We start from the raw sequence: 17920 nt of genomic DNA on the forward strand, positions 1-17920 counted from the left end.
GTTGCTTCTTTTCTTTTTTTAACATTCACCCATGGATATATTATTGATTTTAGAGAGAAGAAAGAGAGAGAAAAAAAGAAAAAAACCTCAATGTGGGGATAAACATTGATGGGTTGCCTCCTGTATGCTCCCTGACCTGGTATTGAACCCAAAACCTAGTTTCTGCCATGAATCGGAATTGAAGCCACAACCTTTTGATGTATAGGATGATGCTCCAAACAACTAAGCCACTTGGCCAGGGCCGCTGGTTGCTTTTTGTATGTGGCCTGTCCAGGATAAACCACCAACCTTGGCGCATTGGGACGATGCTCTAACCAACTGAGCTACCTGTCCGGGGTCATAGCTATTTGTAGAAGATTCTGGCAAAACACACCTAGGGTCTTTATTTAGAATTCTATTTGAGAAATGACTCTCATGGATGTAGTTAATTCTTTAAAAACAAACAAAAACTTGTAGGGATTGAGTTGTCTTTGACAGTCAAGGCAAATGTAGCTAGGAAGATTTTCTTAATAAGATAATTGTCTGGTTACATGCTGAGAAGAGAGGTAAATCAGGGTGTAAATACAAGTTAAAATGGTTACTAAATTACTGTCACTTGTCTCCAAATCCAACTTTCTAAACTCTGCCTTGTGATGCTGATGCTGGATCTCTGCTTAATCTTTTTCTCCTTTGTCAGTTGATATCTTGTGGGTCGTGCCAATAGGGGCACTGGAGGGAAGTTGGAAGGTTGGCAGGGAGCAGTGACTTTTTCTTCTATTGGCTTTTGGTTCTGGTCACAGTCATCTCAGCTTCAGCCCCTTTGGCCCAATAGTAGAAGGTGGTTCTAGCCTCCAGTTTCTTTGGGAAATCCAGCATTGTCCTCATGGTGCCCCATGCGTGGTGGCAGCAGCAGCAGCAGCAGCAGCAGCAGCAGCAACTGGATTTTGAGACTAGTTTTCACTAAAATTCTGAGACTAGATCCTTGCAGCTCCTTTTTTAGTATGTCTGTTTCTTAAGCCTTAGGGGTGGTAGTTTCAAGCTGTGGATACTCCGAGTTACCACAAGTAATATCTTTTTGTTCTTCTAGCCCTCCAACATCTGTCTAAAAAATTATCTATATTAATGGGAGAATTAATATAGGGATTAATATTAATCTTCTGTTGAAATGCTTAGAGTAGTTTCTATTTTCCTGTTTCAAACCAGATAGATACACAGACTGATGTAAAAGTGGATTTGTAAACATGATCTGTTGTTTTTTTTTAATCAGTCAGCCAAAAGCCATATGTGATCATTCTAGATAAAACTCCTTATCCTTCTCCTATTCCTGATATATGACACATAATTTAGTAAATTTTAGAATTTATACTTTTCCAATAAGACCAATGTATCTGATATGAGAAAAAAAACAGTAAATAGGGACTTGGATCCCTTTTTCTTACTTCTCAACTTTGGAATCTGGCCACTAGAATCTGAGGGAATACAGTCCTTCTATATAGTTTTGTGATGCGGACCCCAACTCTCCTTTGATTGTAAAATAGCCACACACACACACACACACACACAAATAGCCACACAAACATGTTTCTTATCCTCCTAAAATGGCAGTAGGAATGTTTTCCAGGATATTTTATTCATAACTTTCATGTATTTTAGGATTTGACTGATGAACTTGCGCTTGTCGATGTCGCAGAGGACAAATTGAAGGGAGAGACGATGGATCTTCAGCATGGCAGTCTCTTCTTTCATACTTCAAAGATTATCTCTGGAAAAGGTTAATTTTAATTTTATAAAGTTATTTTCAAAGCTTTAAAAATAATGAATTTTACCAAACTGATATCCATAAATATAGAATTAAAAATAGTACCATTATCATTAGGACTTACAGTTTTAAAGATTAGTTTATTTTTATTTTAAAAAGAACATGCATTCTCATTGGACAAAGTTTAGTGAATACAAACATGCATAAAGAAAATTTAAAGTCTTTTCTAATAGTTTTGTTTATTTTCTTTATTCATTTGGTTTTTTACATAACTGACATATTAATGCTTTTTATTTTTAATTTAATTTTATTCATTTTTATTGATTCTACAGAGAGGGGAAGGGAGAAAGAGAGGGAAAGAAACATTGATGTGAGAGAGGAACATTGATTGGTTGCCTCCTGTGTATGTCTTGACTGGGGATCAAACCTGCAACCCAGGCATTTGCCCTGACTGGGAATTGAACCCACAATCTTAATGTTTGCGGGATGACACCCAATCCAACCGAACCACACTGGCCAGGGCTATAAATGCTTTTTAAACTGATCATTCCATCTTAGATTTTTCCATAGTATATGTAGTCTTGACTAGTTTTGAATACTATTGATATATTTATCTATGCTTTTTAACCTGGTTTTCTATTTGTCCTTGTAGAGGATCAGTTTTCAGGGTCTAGTGGGAGAACAGGATATAGAGATTAGCATTAGCATTAGCATTAGCATCATGTCTTGACCAACTAAGAAGCCTCAGAGAACTAGGCAAAATAATTAATTTATCATGGACTTAAGTGCGTAGTACACTATTAGGTAATTCGATTCAACAGACATACTTTCTACTAGAAACCCCCTTATAAAACGATGAAATGGAATGTGGTTACTTAATTTAAAAATTCTGTTATAGCCCTGACTGGTCTGCCTTAGTGGCTTGGGCATCGTCCTGTTGACTGAAAGGTTGCTGGTTCGATTCCTGGTCAGGACACATGCCTGGGTTGCAGGCCAGGTCCTTGGTTGGGGGTATGAGAAAGGCAGCCAACTGATGTTTCTCTCAGATTGCATAGATGTTTCTGTCCCTTTCTTTCTGCCCCCCTTTCCTTCTCTTTAAAAATAAATAAATAAAAAATCTTTAAAAAATGCTGTTGGAAAGGGACATTATAAACATTTCATATTGACCTAAAACATGTAAACATACTTAGAAGTTCATTTGCTAATTTTCTGATTGTAGGGCAAGGCCTTTGTGTATCACTCATCTGATTGAAGTTTTGCAGTATCTTTTATAAAGCACACTAACAGTGATCATTTCAGTATCTTTAAAGTACTACAATTGATTTAAAGATAGTCATGAAGCAGTTTAAATACAAAACTACTAAATTTTATGGTTTTCCTTCACTTTTATTTTTCTGCACTTAAAAGAACAATTTTAAAACAATGTGCTTTTACTGTCTAAGACATTAAAATTAATGTTCATAGAAATAATTATTTTAAAATATTAAATTTTAAATATAAAGAGTTTAAGTATAACAAACATCAGTGCATCCAAGTGAAACATTACCAATTCAGTTGCTATGTTCTGTAATCTATTCATATCTCAATCCTGAATGTATGTACAATAGTTAACACAGATCTCAAGTGCTTGGAACATAGAAGGTGCTAAAATATTTTTTTTAAGATTTTATTTATTTATCTTTAGAGGGGAAGGGAAGGAGAGAGGGATAGAAATATCAATGTGTGGTTGCCTTCCGTGAGTCCACTGCTGGGAACTGGCCTGCAACCCAGGCATATGCCCTGACTGGGAATCGAACCGTGATCGTCTGGTTCGCAGGCCTGCGCTCAATCCACTGAGCTACACCAGTCAGGGCTAGAAGGTGCTAAAATATTTATGGAAGAGAGGGAGGAATGTGAGATCAGAACCTGTAATTATGGATCTTAGGATCAAGGTAAGGGTTAACTATGAAAAACAATGGGAAGATAACATAAGGCAGTATATATAAGGACTATTTGAGAATTATAAGCAGTAAGTGCTATAAAAATTCAGTGAAGTAAGAAAGTAGTGTTTATTAATAATATGATTAGGGGATACCTAGCAGAGAAATTGTTATTTAAAGAAATACTTGAATAATGATATAATAATAATTGCTAGCATTTATTGAACATTTAATGTGTACAAGGCACTGTTCTGAATACTATGTATATATTAAACTCACCGAATCATCTAAAGGAAAAACTATGATTAGCGTGATCTTGTCGATGAGGGACTGAGAGTCAGAGGAACAGGCAAAATACTTTTCTGGGGTCAAACAGCCAGGAAGTGGCACAGTTAAAATATAGGCAGTTGGATCTCAGTCTTTGCTCCAGACCATTGTCGTTTACTGTTTCCTGGAGGACTGAGTTATACTTAAGCAGAAAAAGAAACAACAGGTAGGGAGATGATAGCATCAACAAAAGCAGGGCACCTGGAAAATTTGACATAAAAATTTGACACAAAGTTAGTAAAATGATTTGGAGGCAGATTATGAAGACTTGATATTTTACTTTGGTATGCACTTTAATTGACTTACTAGGCCCAATATTTCAAATGATTTATCTGAACTGTGGAGAGGTGACTTTGGAGAAGTTGCAAGGGTTTTTGTCTGTATATCCTCTAAAAGTTGAGTTGGGGAGAAGGGAGGGAAAGCGGGGATGGGGAAAGAGACAGAGGCAGAGACTAAGAGGTTACGGGGGGTTTTCTCTGGTTAGGTAAGAGTCTATGGAAGGTTATCTCAAGCAAGATGTTTGAGCAAGAATGAGCTGACTGCAGAGAGAGAACTTCTGTAAATCCTTTACTTGATGGAAGGGAGAGATAGTCTTTTGGATTAATGTGAAACATGTTAGCCCAAGAAATGCTATCTTTCTAAATTGTCTTTCTGATTAAAATTTTTCCTGGGCCAGGAAAAACATAAAATGTTTACAGTTTATAATTTGGATTAGGATAATGAAAATGACTATAAATGAAGATGTGATAATATTTGTAAAATTGAACAAATGTCCTTTTCGAAAGAGCAAAAAACTAATTTTTAAAAATAGAGATGGGCTATAGAAAAGATTTTATCTAATCTAATTTTTGACATCCATATGATAAATAACTTCCAGGTATATAATGCTTTAAAACAAGTCCAATATAGGATATTGAGCATCATATATTATCATTGGATCTAATAGGTGAAACAATTTTCCATCTGGTCATTGGATTCAGAAGGCTATTTTTTGTGTGTGAATCAAGAACTTGCTTGTGACCTCAAATGCAGTCTTTTATTTAAAACTAAATGCATTCTTACTCTTAGAATCATGAAACAGTTACATAATTTTCAGAGTTCTCTAAGCTTCTCATACATATGGTATTTCTACAAAGCCAGAGAGATGACTTGCATTGCCTTGGGCCTTAATAACAAGTGACAATGTGGGTTTAAAAGGATAGTAGATTGTGTTGTTATTTTTTTAAAGTTGCATGAAACTGTAAATCATAGTGATGAAACTTCCTTTAAGTTATTCAAAATAACATTACTACATGGAAGGTCTGTTCATTTCCAGATGTCAGACATGAGGTGGTGTATGAATACTTTCATACTAAAGTCATACAATACACTTTTTTAAAAGATTTTATTTATTTGTCTTTAGAGGGGAAGGGAAGGAGAGAAGGAGAGAAATATCAATGTATGGTTGCCTCTCGTGAGTCCCCTGCTGGGAACTGGCCTGCAACCCAGGCATGTGGCCTGACTGGGAATCGAACCGCGACAATACACTTTTAAAGAATTAAGGCATAGTGATTATGACAATCTTGATCCAAATATTGCCTTTTGTTTGCCTTTCAGATTACAGTGTATCTGCAAACTCCCAATTAATCATCATCACAGCAGGTGTGCGGCAAAAGCAGGGAGAATCTCGTCTTTCCCTGGTTCAACGTAATGTGGATATCATGAAATCAGTCATTCCTACCCTAGTCCGCTATAGTCCTGACTGTAAGATGCTTATTGTCTCCAATCCAGGTGAGTCTTTTCTCTTTAATTGCATAAGGATGGTCTTTCCATACTCTTCCTTTTTTAAAAAATGACTTTATTGAGGTAAAATTTGTGTATAATAAACTATACCCATTCAAAGTAAACAAAACAATACAATACGTTCTAGCTATTTGAAATATAAGTGCCACATACATGGAAGTTTAAGGTGTACAGTGTGATGATGACTTGATACATTTACATTTTGGGAAATGATTACCACAGTAGGGTTAGTTATTACCTCCATCCACTCACATACTTGGTAGTCTTAGGGCATTTGGTACCCCACTAGATACCAGAATTTTTGGATGGTCAAGTGCCATTTATCAAATGAAGTAGTAGTTGCATATAACCTATATTTGCATATAGACTACAGCAGGGTATGTATACATGTTATTTCATTTGCATGGAATCAGCATAGTGCTCAGTGTGTGGCAAATTCTAGTTTTGCTTTTCAGAACTTCCTGGAATTTTTTTCAAATATTTTTGGTCTGCATTTGGTTGGTTGAATCCACAGATGTGAACTCCATAGATATGGAAGGCTGACTATAACATTTCTTTATCATGGTGAGAACATTTAAGATTCACTATCTTAGCAATGTTCAAATATATAATACACTGTTGGTAGCTATAGTCACCAGTGCCATGTATTAGGTCCCCAGAACTTATTCATCTTATATCTGAAAGTGTAAGTTTGTTCTTTGGCTGACGTCTCCTCATTATCTCCCCTTCCCCAGCCCCTGGCAACCACCATTGTACTCTGTTTCTGTGAGTTAGCGGTGTTTTCTTTTTTTTGGATTTCACACACAAATGATATCATACAATGTTTGTCTTTCTCTGTCAGACTTATTTTACTCAGCATAATGCCTTCAAGGATCCATCTATGTTGTCACAAATAGCAGAATTGCCTTTTTTCATGTAGCCAGACATTTCACTGTATATGTGTATACCATATTTTCTTTGTCTATTCATCCATACATAGATACTTAGGTTGTTTCCTATCTTGGCTATTGTGCGTGACACGGCAATGAACATGGGAGTTCAGGTGTCTCTGTGAGATACTGACTTTATTTCCTTTGGATGTATACCTGGAAGTGTGATTGCTAGATCATATGGTAGTTCTATTTTGAGGAATTTCTTGAGGAAACTCAAAACTCTCTTTTGTAGTGACTGTCCCAGTTTATAGTCTCACCAGCAATACACAAGTGTCCCCTTTTCTCCACATCCTCACATATATTCCTGCCTGGATATTTTATATTTTTGATGCCATACAAAGAGTTGTTTTTTACATTTCATTTTCAATTGCATATTGCTAGTATATAGAAACACTGTTGGTTTTGTTTTATTAAATTATATTTTATTGACTATACTATTATGGCTGTCCTGATTTTTCTCCCTTTAATCCCTTCACCCAGCACCTTCTACTCCCTCAGGTAGTCCCCCCACCAATGTCCATGTCCATGGGTCATATATGTGAGTTCTTTGGCTACTCCATTTCCTATACTGTACTTTACATCCCCCTGGCTATTCTATAACTACCTATTTGTATTTCTTAACTGTCTCTCCTTTTCACCCATGCTCCCTTACCCCCCTCCCATCCAGCAACCATCAAAACATTCTCTGTATCCATAATTCTGTCTTTGCTCTTGTTTGCTTGGCTTGTTTTTTAAATTCAATCATTAAAAAAAATTTTATTGTTGTTCAATTACAGTTTCTCCATTTTTCCCCCATTGTTCTCCCCTGCCCTGCCCACCACTCAATCTTCCTCCTCATTGTCCTTGTCCATGGGTCCTTTATATACATGTTCCTTGACTTGACCCTTCCCTTTTTCCCCCCCGGTAACCTCTCTCCCCCATCCCCTCTGGTTACTGTCAGTTTGTTTTTTATTTCTGAGTCTCTGGTTCTATTTTGCTTCCTTGTTTGTTTTGTTGATTAATTTCCACTTGTAGGTGAGATCATATGGTATTTGTCTTGTTGATAGATATGTATTTGTTGCCATTTAATTGTTCATAGTTTTGCTCTTCTTTTTCTTAAGTAAGTCCCTTTAACATTTCATATAATAATGGTTTAGTGATGATGACCTTCTTTAGTTTTTTCTTGTGTAGGAAGCCTTTTATCTGCCCTTTAATTCTAAGTGACATCTTTGCAGGGTACATCAATCTTGGCTGTAGGTGCCTGCTTTTTTATGCCTTTGAATATTTCTTGCCAGTCCCTTCTAGCCTGCAAAGTTACTTTTGAGAAATAAACTGACAGTCTTATGGGAGCTCCCCTGTAGGTAACTAACTTCTTTTCTCTTGCTGCTTTTAAGATTTTTTCTTCATTTTTAACCTTTGGCATTTTAATTATGATGTGTCTTGGAGTGGGCCGCTTTGCATCCATCTTGTTTGGGGGAGTCTCTGTGCTTCCTGGACTTGCATGTCTACTTCCTTCACCAAAGTAGGGAAGTTTTCTTTCATTATTTTTTCAAATAGATTTCCAGTTTCTTGCTCTTCCTCTGCCTCTTCTCCTCTGGCACCCTGATGATGTAAACGTTGAATCTCTTGAAGTTGTCCCAGAGGCTGCTTATACCATCCTCCTGTTTTTGGATTCTTTTTTCTTCTTGTTGTTCCAATTGGTTGTTTTTTTTCTACCTTATGTTCCAAATCATTGATTTGATTCTTGGTTTCATCCACTCTAATGTTGATTCCCTGTAAATTGTTCTTTATTTCCATTAATGTATCCTTCATTTTTGAGTGGATCTTTTTTATGCTGCTGAGGTCCTCACAAAGTTCCTTGAGCATACTTATAACCAATGTTTTGAGTTCTGTATCTGATAGATTGTTTATCTCCCTTTCATTTAGCTTTTTCTGGAATTTTGATCTATTCTTTCATTTGGGCCATGTTTCTTTGTCTCCTTGTTTTGATAGCTTCCCTGTGTTTGTTTCTATGTATAAGGTAGAGCTGCTCTGACTCCCTGTCTTAGCAGTGTGGCCTAATGTAGTAGATGTCCTATAGTGTCCAGTGGCACAGCCTTTCCTATCACCCAAGTTGGGTACTTGTGGTGTACCCTTTATTTGGGCTGAGTTAGACCCTCCTCTTGTAGTTGAGCCTTGATTGCTGTTGGCAGGTTAATGGGATGGATTTACCCAGGCCAGTCAGCTGCAAAGACTGGATGTAACCACTGACTACCAACCTCTGCCCTCTGTAGAGGATCAGCTGTGCAGGGGCAGGGTGGTAGTGCTCTGACATGGCCTATAGTTGTCCATTGGGTATGATGGTTCTGGAGTTTCCTGGGTGATTCAGCCCAAGGTCAGCTCCCACCTGTGTTTTGCCTGGGGCCACTCTGCCTGAGCTATAAAGCAATATGAGATGACTATTACTTGTATTGAGCTTAGAGATTCCTAGGCAAAGCTAAGCTGTGACTCTAGGCTGATGCTGCTAGTGCCAGGCCTGAGGCTCACTGAGGCCAGTTGTTGCTTGTTTGAGAGGAACTTTGGAAGCATGAGCCAAGACCAGCCATTCATGTGGAAAAGCAGCTAGGGTAGGCCTATAAGTTGGGTGGGGTGCAGTCTGGGGATCTCCAAGCATGTCAAACAGTGTTAGCCAGGTTGATGGAGTCTCAAATATGGCACCAGTGAGTTGTCTCTGTGGCTCTGTTGGGGGAGGGTTCAGTAACAAGACAATGGCCTCTGCTAGCCTTGATGCCAGACACTAAAGTTCCTCACTGTATGCCACTGGTGCCTTTCAAGGTGCTACCCTAGAGCTGCAGCTCAGAGTGAGTCTGAGTAGGTTAGCCCATGTGTGGGTTCTTTAAGAGGAACTGCTTGGGGCTCCAGAAGTTTCTTCTACCAACTCAATCCCTTTTGGTTTTTGCAGCCAGAAGTTGTGCGGTCTTACCTTCCTGGCACTGGAACCCTGGGCTGGGAGACCTGGTGTGGGACTGGGACTCCTCACTCCTGAGATATCTTTCCCAAATTTTCATCTACCTCGTGTGGTTGTGGCTCCAGCCCATACCTGCAGTCCTCCTATTAGTCTGGATAAATGTGGTTTCTTTAATTCCATCATTGTCAGACTTACATTCAACTCTATTTTTCATGGTTCTGAGTGATGGTTGCTCTATATTTTAGTTGTAATTTTGATGTGATTGTGCAAAGAGGCAAGCCATGTCTGCCTACATCACCATCTTGACTGGAAGTCCTAGCCACAACTTTCTTTAAATTTGGAACCATAAGTATCTCCCAGTCTTTGCTGGAGGGCTCCGTGTGCATGTTGCAGCATGCCTTCAACACTTGGCTAGCCAATTTACAAATGTGCCTTCTCTTCCTGCTTGCACAGAGCCTCAAGGTCAGGCAGAGCTTAAGCTTAGGATCTTGTCATGTTTTTCCTGAGCTTGCACACAGCTGCACACTGCCCTGGCTATGCATGGGGTCTTATTCTAGGTAGGAGATGCTGATAGCTTAGACGAGGCTGTGGTGATGGGAAAAATTTAGGCAATATTAATGAGGTAGAATTAACTGACTGGTTATTAAACATGCAGATAGGCACATATATTATCTCAAAAGAGAATTTAAAAATTATAGTTGATAATTTAAAATTCTAAAACCTATATGAGATATTATGAACATTTCTTTGTTGATTTACTTCACCTCAAACTCAGTAATAAATCTGTATTTGAGTCCAAGACAATTGATCTATTCAGAAAAACAAATATAAAAGGAAGTTATTGTAAATTTTTTTCTAATAAGAAATTGTTCTCCCTAGTGGATATTTTGACATATGTGGTCTGGAAACTAAGTGGCTTACCTGTCACTCGTGTCATCGGAAGTGGTTGTAATCTAGACTCTGCCCGTTTCCGTTACCTAATTGGAGACAAGTTGGGTGTTCATCCCACTAGCTGCCATGGTTGGATTATTGGGGAACATGGTGATTCTAGTGGTAAGTATAAATCTATTAGTATTATATAGTTATGCTTCTTATCTGTAATGATGCTTATTTTCTTTAAAGCCTATTTTTTTCTGATACTGATATAGCTGTGTAACTTTTGTTTTATTGGTATTTTCCTGATATAGCTATCTTTTTCTATTTCATTATTTTTAGTCTTTTCCATCATTGATTTAATTACCACTCATAAAGTTGTATATAGAGCATATAGCTGTTTTAAAAGTTAGTGAGTGTTTTTCTGCCCTAGCCAGTGGGTCTCCGTTGGTTGGAGCGTCATCCCATAACCAAAAGGTTATGGGTTCAATTCCCAGTCAGGGCAGATACCTAGGTTGTGGGTTTGATCCTTGGTCCAAGTGTGAGCCCACATTATCCCTGGTCTGGACACATACAGTCCGGGGTCTGAGCACCTATGATCCCCGTCCTGGGTGCCTACAGGAGGCAGTCAATTCATGCTTCTCTCTCACGTTGTTATTTCCCTCTATCCCTTCTCTCTCTAAAAGCAATGAAAAAAAATATCCTCAGGTGAGGATAAAAAATAATAAAATAAAATAATTAAACTCAGTGAATGTTTCTCTTATGGGTGTTTCTTCAGAGCACTTTCCTTTATTGTTTTTTTTCCAATTTTTTAATTGATCTTAGAGAGGGAGGGAAAGGGAGAGAGAAAGAAACATTAATTTGTCATTCCACTTATTCATACATTTATTGGTTGCTTCTTGTATGTACGCTAACCAGGGATCGAACCCACAACCTTGGCATATTGGGATGATGCCCTAACCAATGGAGCTACCCAACCAGGGCCTGTTGTTATTTTTTAAAAGAGCATTATTAAGGTATGAATCATATGCTATAAAATTCACCTATTTAAATTGTATGTTCACTGGTTTTTAGTATTTTCACAGACTTGTGCAGTTTCATATGAGTGGCGGGGCCTCTTACATATGAGTGGCGGAGCCTTAGGTGTTCACCAGTCATTTAGGGCAACTCAGTCACTGGGTTGTGATGCATATGTGCGGGCGGGGTCAGAAAATGGTGCTTGTTCCATTCTCTCTTGGATTTCAGTCCCCTCTGCCACTTCCCACAAGCCAGCACCTTTTCAATCGGTGCTTTTAGGTTTTAGTTCCCCTTGCTGGGGCCCTGGGTTGCATGGTCTGTCTCGCTGCCCTTTTTTGCCTAGTTTATTTGCTCATGAATGTGTGACTGTGGTCAGCCCCAGGTTGCTTGCGCTCCCAGGTCTGGCTGCCGCTGCCTTTTCCTGCCGTGATCCCTCTCCACTAGCTGCCCACTCTACCCCTGTTACCAGTCTGGTTAAATGGTTGTTGGACTTCTGTACAGTTCAGTTTTCTGTCTGTTCTGGTTGTGTTTTGTTTCTAAATCTTTGTTGTCCTTAATTTTGGTTGTGTGAGAAGGCACAATGTTTCCCCCTATGCCTCCATCTTGGCCAGAAGTCCCTGCTTTCTGTTGAATTGATTAAACTTTCTTCAGTTTCCTCTATTACTTTGCATTATACACTCACTTTGTAAGTGGTAACCTATAAATGTTTAGTAATCATACTTGACCTCAAAATAATTAGTGCCTTTATTGTTCTTTGGAACAATGCAAAGACCTTGGAATGCTTTAAGTTTGATCACCTTCTTTCTGTCATACACGCAATTATTATCCATTTTTCTAGTTCATCTTGTTTTATAATCATTACTGAGTAGACAGTACTGCTGCTTTTTAAAAAGATTTTATTTATTTTTAGAGAGAGGGGAAGGGAGGGAGAAGGAGAGGAAAAGAAATATTGATCAGTTGCCTGTCACACGCCCCCAGCTGGGGACCTAACCCACAACCTAGGCGTGTGTCTTGACCAGGAATTGAACCAGCAACATTTCAGTCCACAGGCTGCCCCCCAACACCAGCCAGGGCAATACTACTGTTTTAATTTATTAATATATTTGCCAATTTTATTACTTGTCTCTATTTTTGCATCTAATGCCTTCCTTTTCTTCTTTCCAAAGTATATCTTGTCAATGTTGTTTATGTGAAAGTGTTTTAGCTTCACCTCATTCTTTTTTTTTAAGTTTTTATTTATTGATTTTAGAGGGAGGGACTTAAGGAGGGAGAGAGAATTAGAGAATTAGAGAGAAAGAGAAAAATATTGATTTGTTGTTCCACTTTATTTGTACATTCATTGGTTGGTTTTTGTATGTGCCCTGAACAGGGGTTGAACCCAAATCTTGGAGTATTGGGACAGTGCTCTAATTAACTGAGCTACCTGGCCGGGGACTTCACCTCATTCTTGAATGACAGTTTATTGGATATGAGGTTCTAGGATGACAGTTATTCCTCCCCTTTGTTTCTGTTAAGAAGTATGGTGTTAATTTATTATTCTTCTCCCTCTTTGCTTGTAATGTTATATCTTTTTAACCATTCTTCTCTTTGTTGATTCTGTAATTGTACCCTGCTTTAAAATGCTTCCTATATCACATAATTATAAATAAATTCTACTATATATTTCTCCAACACATTATTTTATTTTTAATTTCCTTTTTTTGTCCATTTGAAATGTATTTTTGTATATGGTATATGGTAGTAATCTCAGTTCATTAGAAACTTAGTGAAATTGACCCTGGCTAATGTGGTGCAGTGGATTGAGCACCAACATGTGGACTGAGAGTTGCTGGTTCAATTCCTTATCAGGGCACATACTTGCGTTGCAGGCCAGGTCCCCATTTGGGAGCATGTGAGAGGCAACTGATGGATGTTCCTTTCACACATCGATGTTTCTCTCCCTCTCTTTCTCCTTCCTCTCTCCACATTCTAAAAATAAATCAATAAATTCTTTAAAAAGTTACTGTGATTGAATTTAGACTCCTGGTCAAGATGGCAGTGTAGGTAAACATGGCTCACTTCCTCACATAACCACAGCAAAATTGCAACTAAACCATAGAACAACCATCATCCAGAACCATCAGAAATAGGGCTGGATGTAAATCCTACAACTACAGAGTTAAAGAAGAAACCAACTACAGAATTAAAGAAGCACGCACATTGAGACATGTAGGCAGGGCGGAGACGTGGAACACCCACTTGTGGCAGATAAAAACCAGGAATGATATCTTAGGAGAGAGGGGTCCTACCCCACACTACATTCCACAGCCCAGGGTTCCAGTGCCAGGAGCATAACTTCTGGCTATAAAAAATAGCAGGAATCAAGGCTGTGAAAACCATGAACTGCTGGAGTCTCAAACACTTTCTTTTAAAGGGCCCATGCACACACTCACTTAGGCTTATTCCTTCTGAGTTCCTGCAAGATGCAGCAGATAGAAAGGCATTGGAGACATACGGGGAGGAAGTAAATTGTCTGGCATCAGGGTAAGATCTGGGGGGCAGTTCTTTCCCAGACAGACATGCTGGCAGAGGCCATTTTTCCTTTTCTGAGCATTCCCCCAACAGAACCACAGAGCTGGCAGGCAGGCACCATAGAAAGCCCTGAAAGGGGTTAGTACGTCTCCCTGGAAAACCAGGTAACACAGGTGGCAGACATGACCCAATTCTAACACCGAGGGTTCTGTGAGAATCAGGCCTGATAAATACGTTGTATCTCTTGAAGCTTGTTCTGCTTTGTTCTGTATAACCCTGATGATGTAAACCAGATGTTTAAGTTCAAGGCATAAGGAGTAAACTCCTTATCTCATGAAACATGTCTTAAAAGACCCTCTGGCATCATCATGACAAACAGACCCTGACCTATTACAGATCTGTGTTCCTTCAATTGTTATTTCTAGGTAATACCTGTTTTTGCATGACTATAGCCTTTTTTACATTGATTGGTGAACTATGCATATATGCTGTATACACCTACATATACCATTCCCAATAAAAGCCATTTTGGAGAAGGGTCCAGGGTGTTCCCCACTGGAGGGAATCATCACCTCCTTTCCTGCCAGAACAAGAAGATTGTGTCCAGGACGACTTACTTCTCATCCTTGGTGGCCAGGAGAAGCTCTGCGGGATGGTGTTCCTCCCACATATTTTTAAAGAGGAAGGGAGGAACAGAGGGAGGGAGAGAAACACTCTCCCTCTGTATGAAAAAATATCAGTCAGTTGCCTCGCACACACGCTAAACTTGGGGCCTGACCCACAACCCAGGAATGTGCCCTGACTGGGAATCAAACTGGCGACCTTTGGTATGCTGGCTGGCACTCAATCCACTGAGCCACACCAGCCAGTGTAATCATAATTAAAATGCCAAAGGTTAGAGACAATCTTAAAAGCAGCAAGAGGAAAAGCAGTTAGTTACCTACAAGGAAGCCCCCATAAGACTGGAAGCTGACTTCTCAAAAAAAGCTTTGCAGGCTAGAAAGGAGTGGCAAGAATTATTCAAACTTATTGAGAACAAGAAACTACAACCAAGATTTCTCAACCCAGCAAAGGTATCATTTAGAACTGAAGGACAGATAAAGAGCTTCTCAGACAAGAAAACTCTAAAGGAGTTCATCACCACTAAACCCATGAATGTTAAAGGATATTCTTTAAAATAAAAAATATGAACAGTAAAATGGCAATAAATACATATCTATCAACAATCGGTTCTAAAAAATCTAAATAAACAAGCAGAACAGAAACAGATTCATAAAAGCAGAGAATATTTTGATGGTTTCCAGATGGGAGGGGGTCGGGGGTATAGGTGAAAAAGGTGAAGGGATTAGGAACACATTGGTTGTTATAGAATAGTTATGGGGATCAAAGTACAGCACAGGGAGCAGAGTAATCAAAAAACATACATGCATGATCTATGGACCTGGACAACAGTGTGGGGACTGCCTGAGGGAGTTGTGGGGTGGGGCTCAATAGAGGGATGTAAAGGAGGAAAATCTGGGACAACTGTAATTGCATAAACAATAAAATATAATAAAAATTACTAAACTCAAACAACTGTTGCTCTAAGGAAGAAGAATTTATTCTGAGATATATTTCTTTCAGTGCCCTTATGGAGTGGGGTGAACGTTGCTGGTGTTGCTCTGAAGACTCTAGACCCCAAATTAGGAACTGATTCAGAGAAGGACCATTGGAAAAATATCCATCGAGAAGTTGTTCAGAGGTAAAGTATTCATACAGGTTCTTAATACATTAATAATTAGTCTAAGAACAAAGGTCACAGAAAAAATATATAGTTGGTCTTTGCATTTTTTAAGAGAAATAACTCTAGCCTTATGAAAATCTTTGAATTCAGACTTGTATTGTGCATAGCTTTATTTGGGAAGAATTTTTCACAAAGAAAATGTACTTTAAAATAACTCATGTATATTGGACTTAGAGGGTAATTTAGCAAGTGATTATGAACATGGACTTTGGAACTAGGTTGCCCAGGTGTGAATCCTGGCTTCACCATTTATTAGTGGCATGATATTGAAAAGTTATTAAAAAACTTAAAAGCTCAGTTTGCAAGTTTTTAAAATGGGACTAATAATAGAGCCCATCTTAGAGGACTGTTATGAACAGTAAATGAGTTAGTACATGTTGAATGCTTAGAAGAGCGCCTAGAAGTTTGTTCATCAGGTGACTTGATGAAAAAAGAAAAAGCATGAAGCTGATGCACATGATCAGAAGTTAACTAAGTTTACTTCAAATGGAGTGTCTGATGGGTGTACGTCAGCCCTAACAGCATAAATGATTCTCCATTATGCTTTAGCCAAGTTACATATTAATAAAAGTTACACAACCTAAAAGTCACTTTTGGATATTCTAGACTGGAGCATTAAATTTACAAAAGCTCAAGTGCAATGTAGTGTGTATAGGACAATAACCCTACAGAAATGTATAAGAATTAGGACAGAGACTAAAAAGGTACAGAATTAGGGCAGAGACGAAAATATAGCAAAAAGTGATTTTGATAAGTTTTTATTTTCTAAATGTCCTCGAGTTAAAAAATTACATTATTTTATTTTCTAATCATAAAATCACACAATCACTTAATGGGTACAGAGTTTCAGTCTGGGATGGTGACAAAGTTCTGGAGAGGATGGTGGTAATAGTTATATGACAGTGTTTGTGTATTTAATGCCATTGAATTGTATACTTAAAATGGTTAAAATGACCAATTTTAAAAAATTATTTATTTTAGAGAGAGAGAGAAAGGGAGATAGAGAAGTACAAGAGAAAAGAACACTGATTTACTGTTCCACTTATTTATGCATTCATTGGTTGGTTCTTCTAGATGCCCTGTCAGAGGACCACACCCCCAATTTGGGCTCATTGGGATGATGCTCTAACCAACTGAACTACCCAGCAGGGCTAAAATGACCAATTTTACCACAATTTTTAAAATAAGACAAAGTACATGGTTATCAGTAGTGGTCGGAAGTTTAGACTGCCAAATTAAGGCGACATAACATGCTTTAATCTAGCATTAAGTTTATTAATCTTGATGAAAGGACGTGGACAGCCATGGCTGGTGTGGCTCAATAGATTGAGCGCTGGCCTGTGAAGCAAAGGGTCACTGGTTCAATTCCCAGTCAGGGCACATGCCTGAGATGTGGGCCAATTCCCTGGTGGGAAGCATGTGAGAGTCAACCACACTAATACTTCTGTCCCTCTCTTTCTTCCTCCCTTCCCCTCTCTCTAAAAATAAATAGATAAAATATTTTTTTAAAAAAGGATGTGGATAGAAAACACAGTATAGAGTATTATCATTTATGGCACAAACAGTGGTCCCAGTAAATTATAATAAACCTGAAAAATTCCTATCCCCTAAAGACATCATAACCCTGTAAGGACATAGCACATGTGTTTGTGGTGGTGCTGGTATAAACAAACCTACTGTATTGTGTACTGCCAGTCATATAAAAGTACAGCACATGTAATTATGTTGAATATGTAAAACGTGATAATGATAATAAATGACTGTAACTAGTTTATGTATTTACTCTACTGTGCTCTCTGTACTTATTTTTAAAAAGTATGGGACTTCCAGTCAAGATTATGGCTTAGGCAGACATGGCTCACCTCTTTGCACAGCCACATTAAAATTACAACTAATATATAGAACAGCCATCACTCAGAATTGTCAGAAATCAGGTTGCGTGGAAGTCTGACAACTGTGGAATAAAGAAACCATATCCATCCAGACTGAGTCAGCAAGCTTATGCCATATCTGAGACTCCATCAACCTGGCTAATACTGTTTGGTCTTGGAGATCCCCAGAGACTCCACCTCATCTGATTTAGGGACCCACCCAAGCTGCTTTTTTTTTTTT

At 38.4% G+C, this 17920-nt stretch overlaps 1 protein-coding gene across 1 annotated transcript in view; it reads left to right on the forward strand.

Moving 5' to 3' along the window:
• LOC118983082 (L-lactate dehydrogenase C chain) overlaps window positions 1-17920 on the forward strand; it is a 31029-nt gene that overhangs the window by 6842 nt on the left and 6267 nt on the right. Inside the window, exons 3-6 of the mRNA XM_037040354.1 lie at window positions 1633-1750; window positions 5581-5754; window positions 10504-10677; window positions 15649-15766. Of these exons, the coding sequence (XP_036896249.1) occupies window positions 1633-1750; window positions 5581-5754; window positions 10504-10677; window positions 15649-15766 (584 nt within the window). The remainder of the gene's footprint in view (window positions 1-1632; window positions 1751-5580; window positions 5755-10503; window positions 10678-15648; window positions 15767-17920) is intronic.

Source organism: Sturnira hondurensis, unplaced genomic scaffold (genome assembly GCF_014824575.4).
Source record: "Sturnira hondurensis isolate 20B ecotype Veracruz unplaced genomic scaffold, ASM1482457v3 Scaffold0002638, whole genome shotgun sequence".
Taxonomy (NCBI): Eukaryota; Metazoa; Chordata; class Mammalia; order Chiroptera; family Phyllostomidae; genus Sturnira; species Sturnira hondurensis.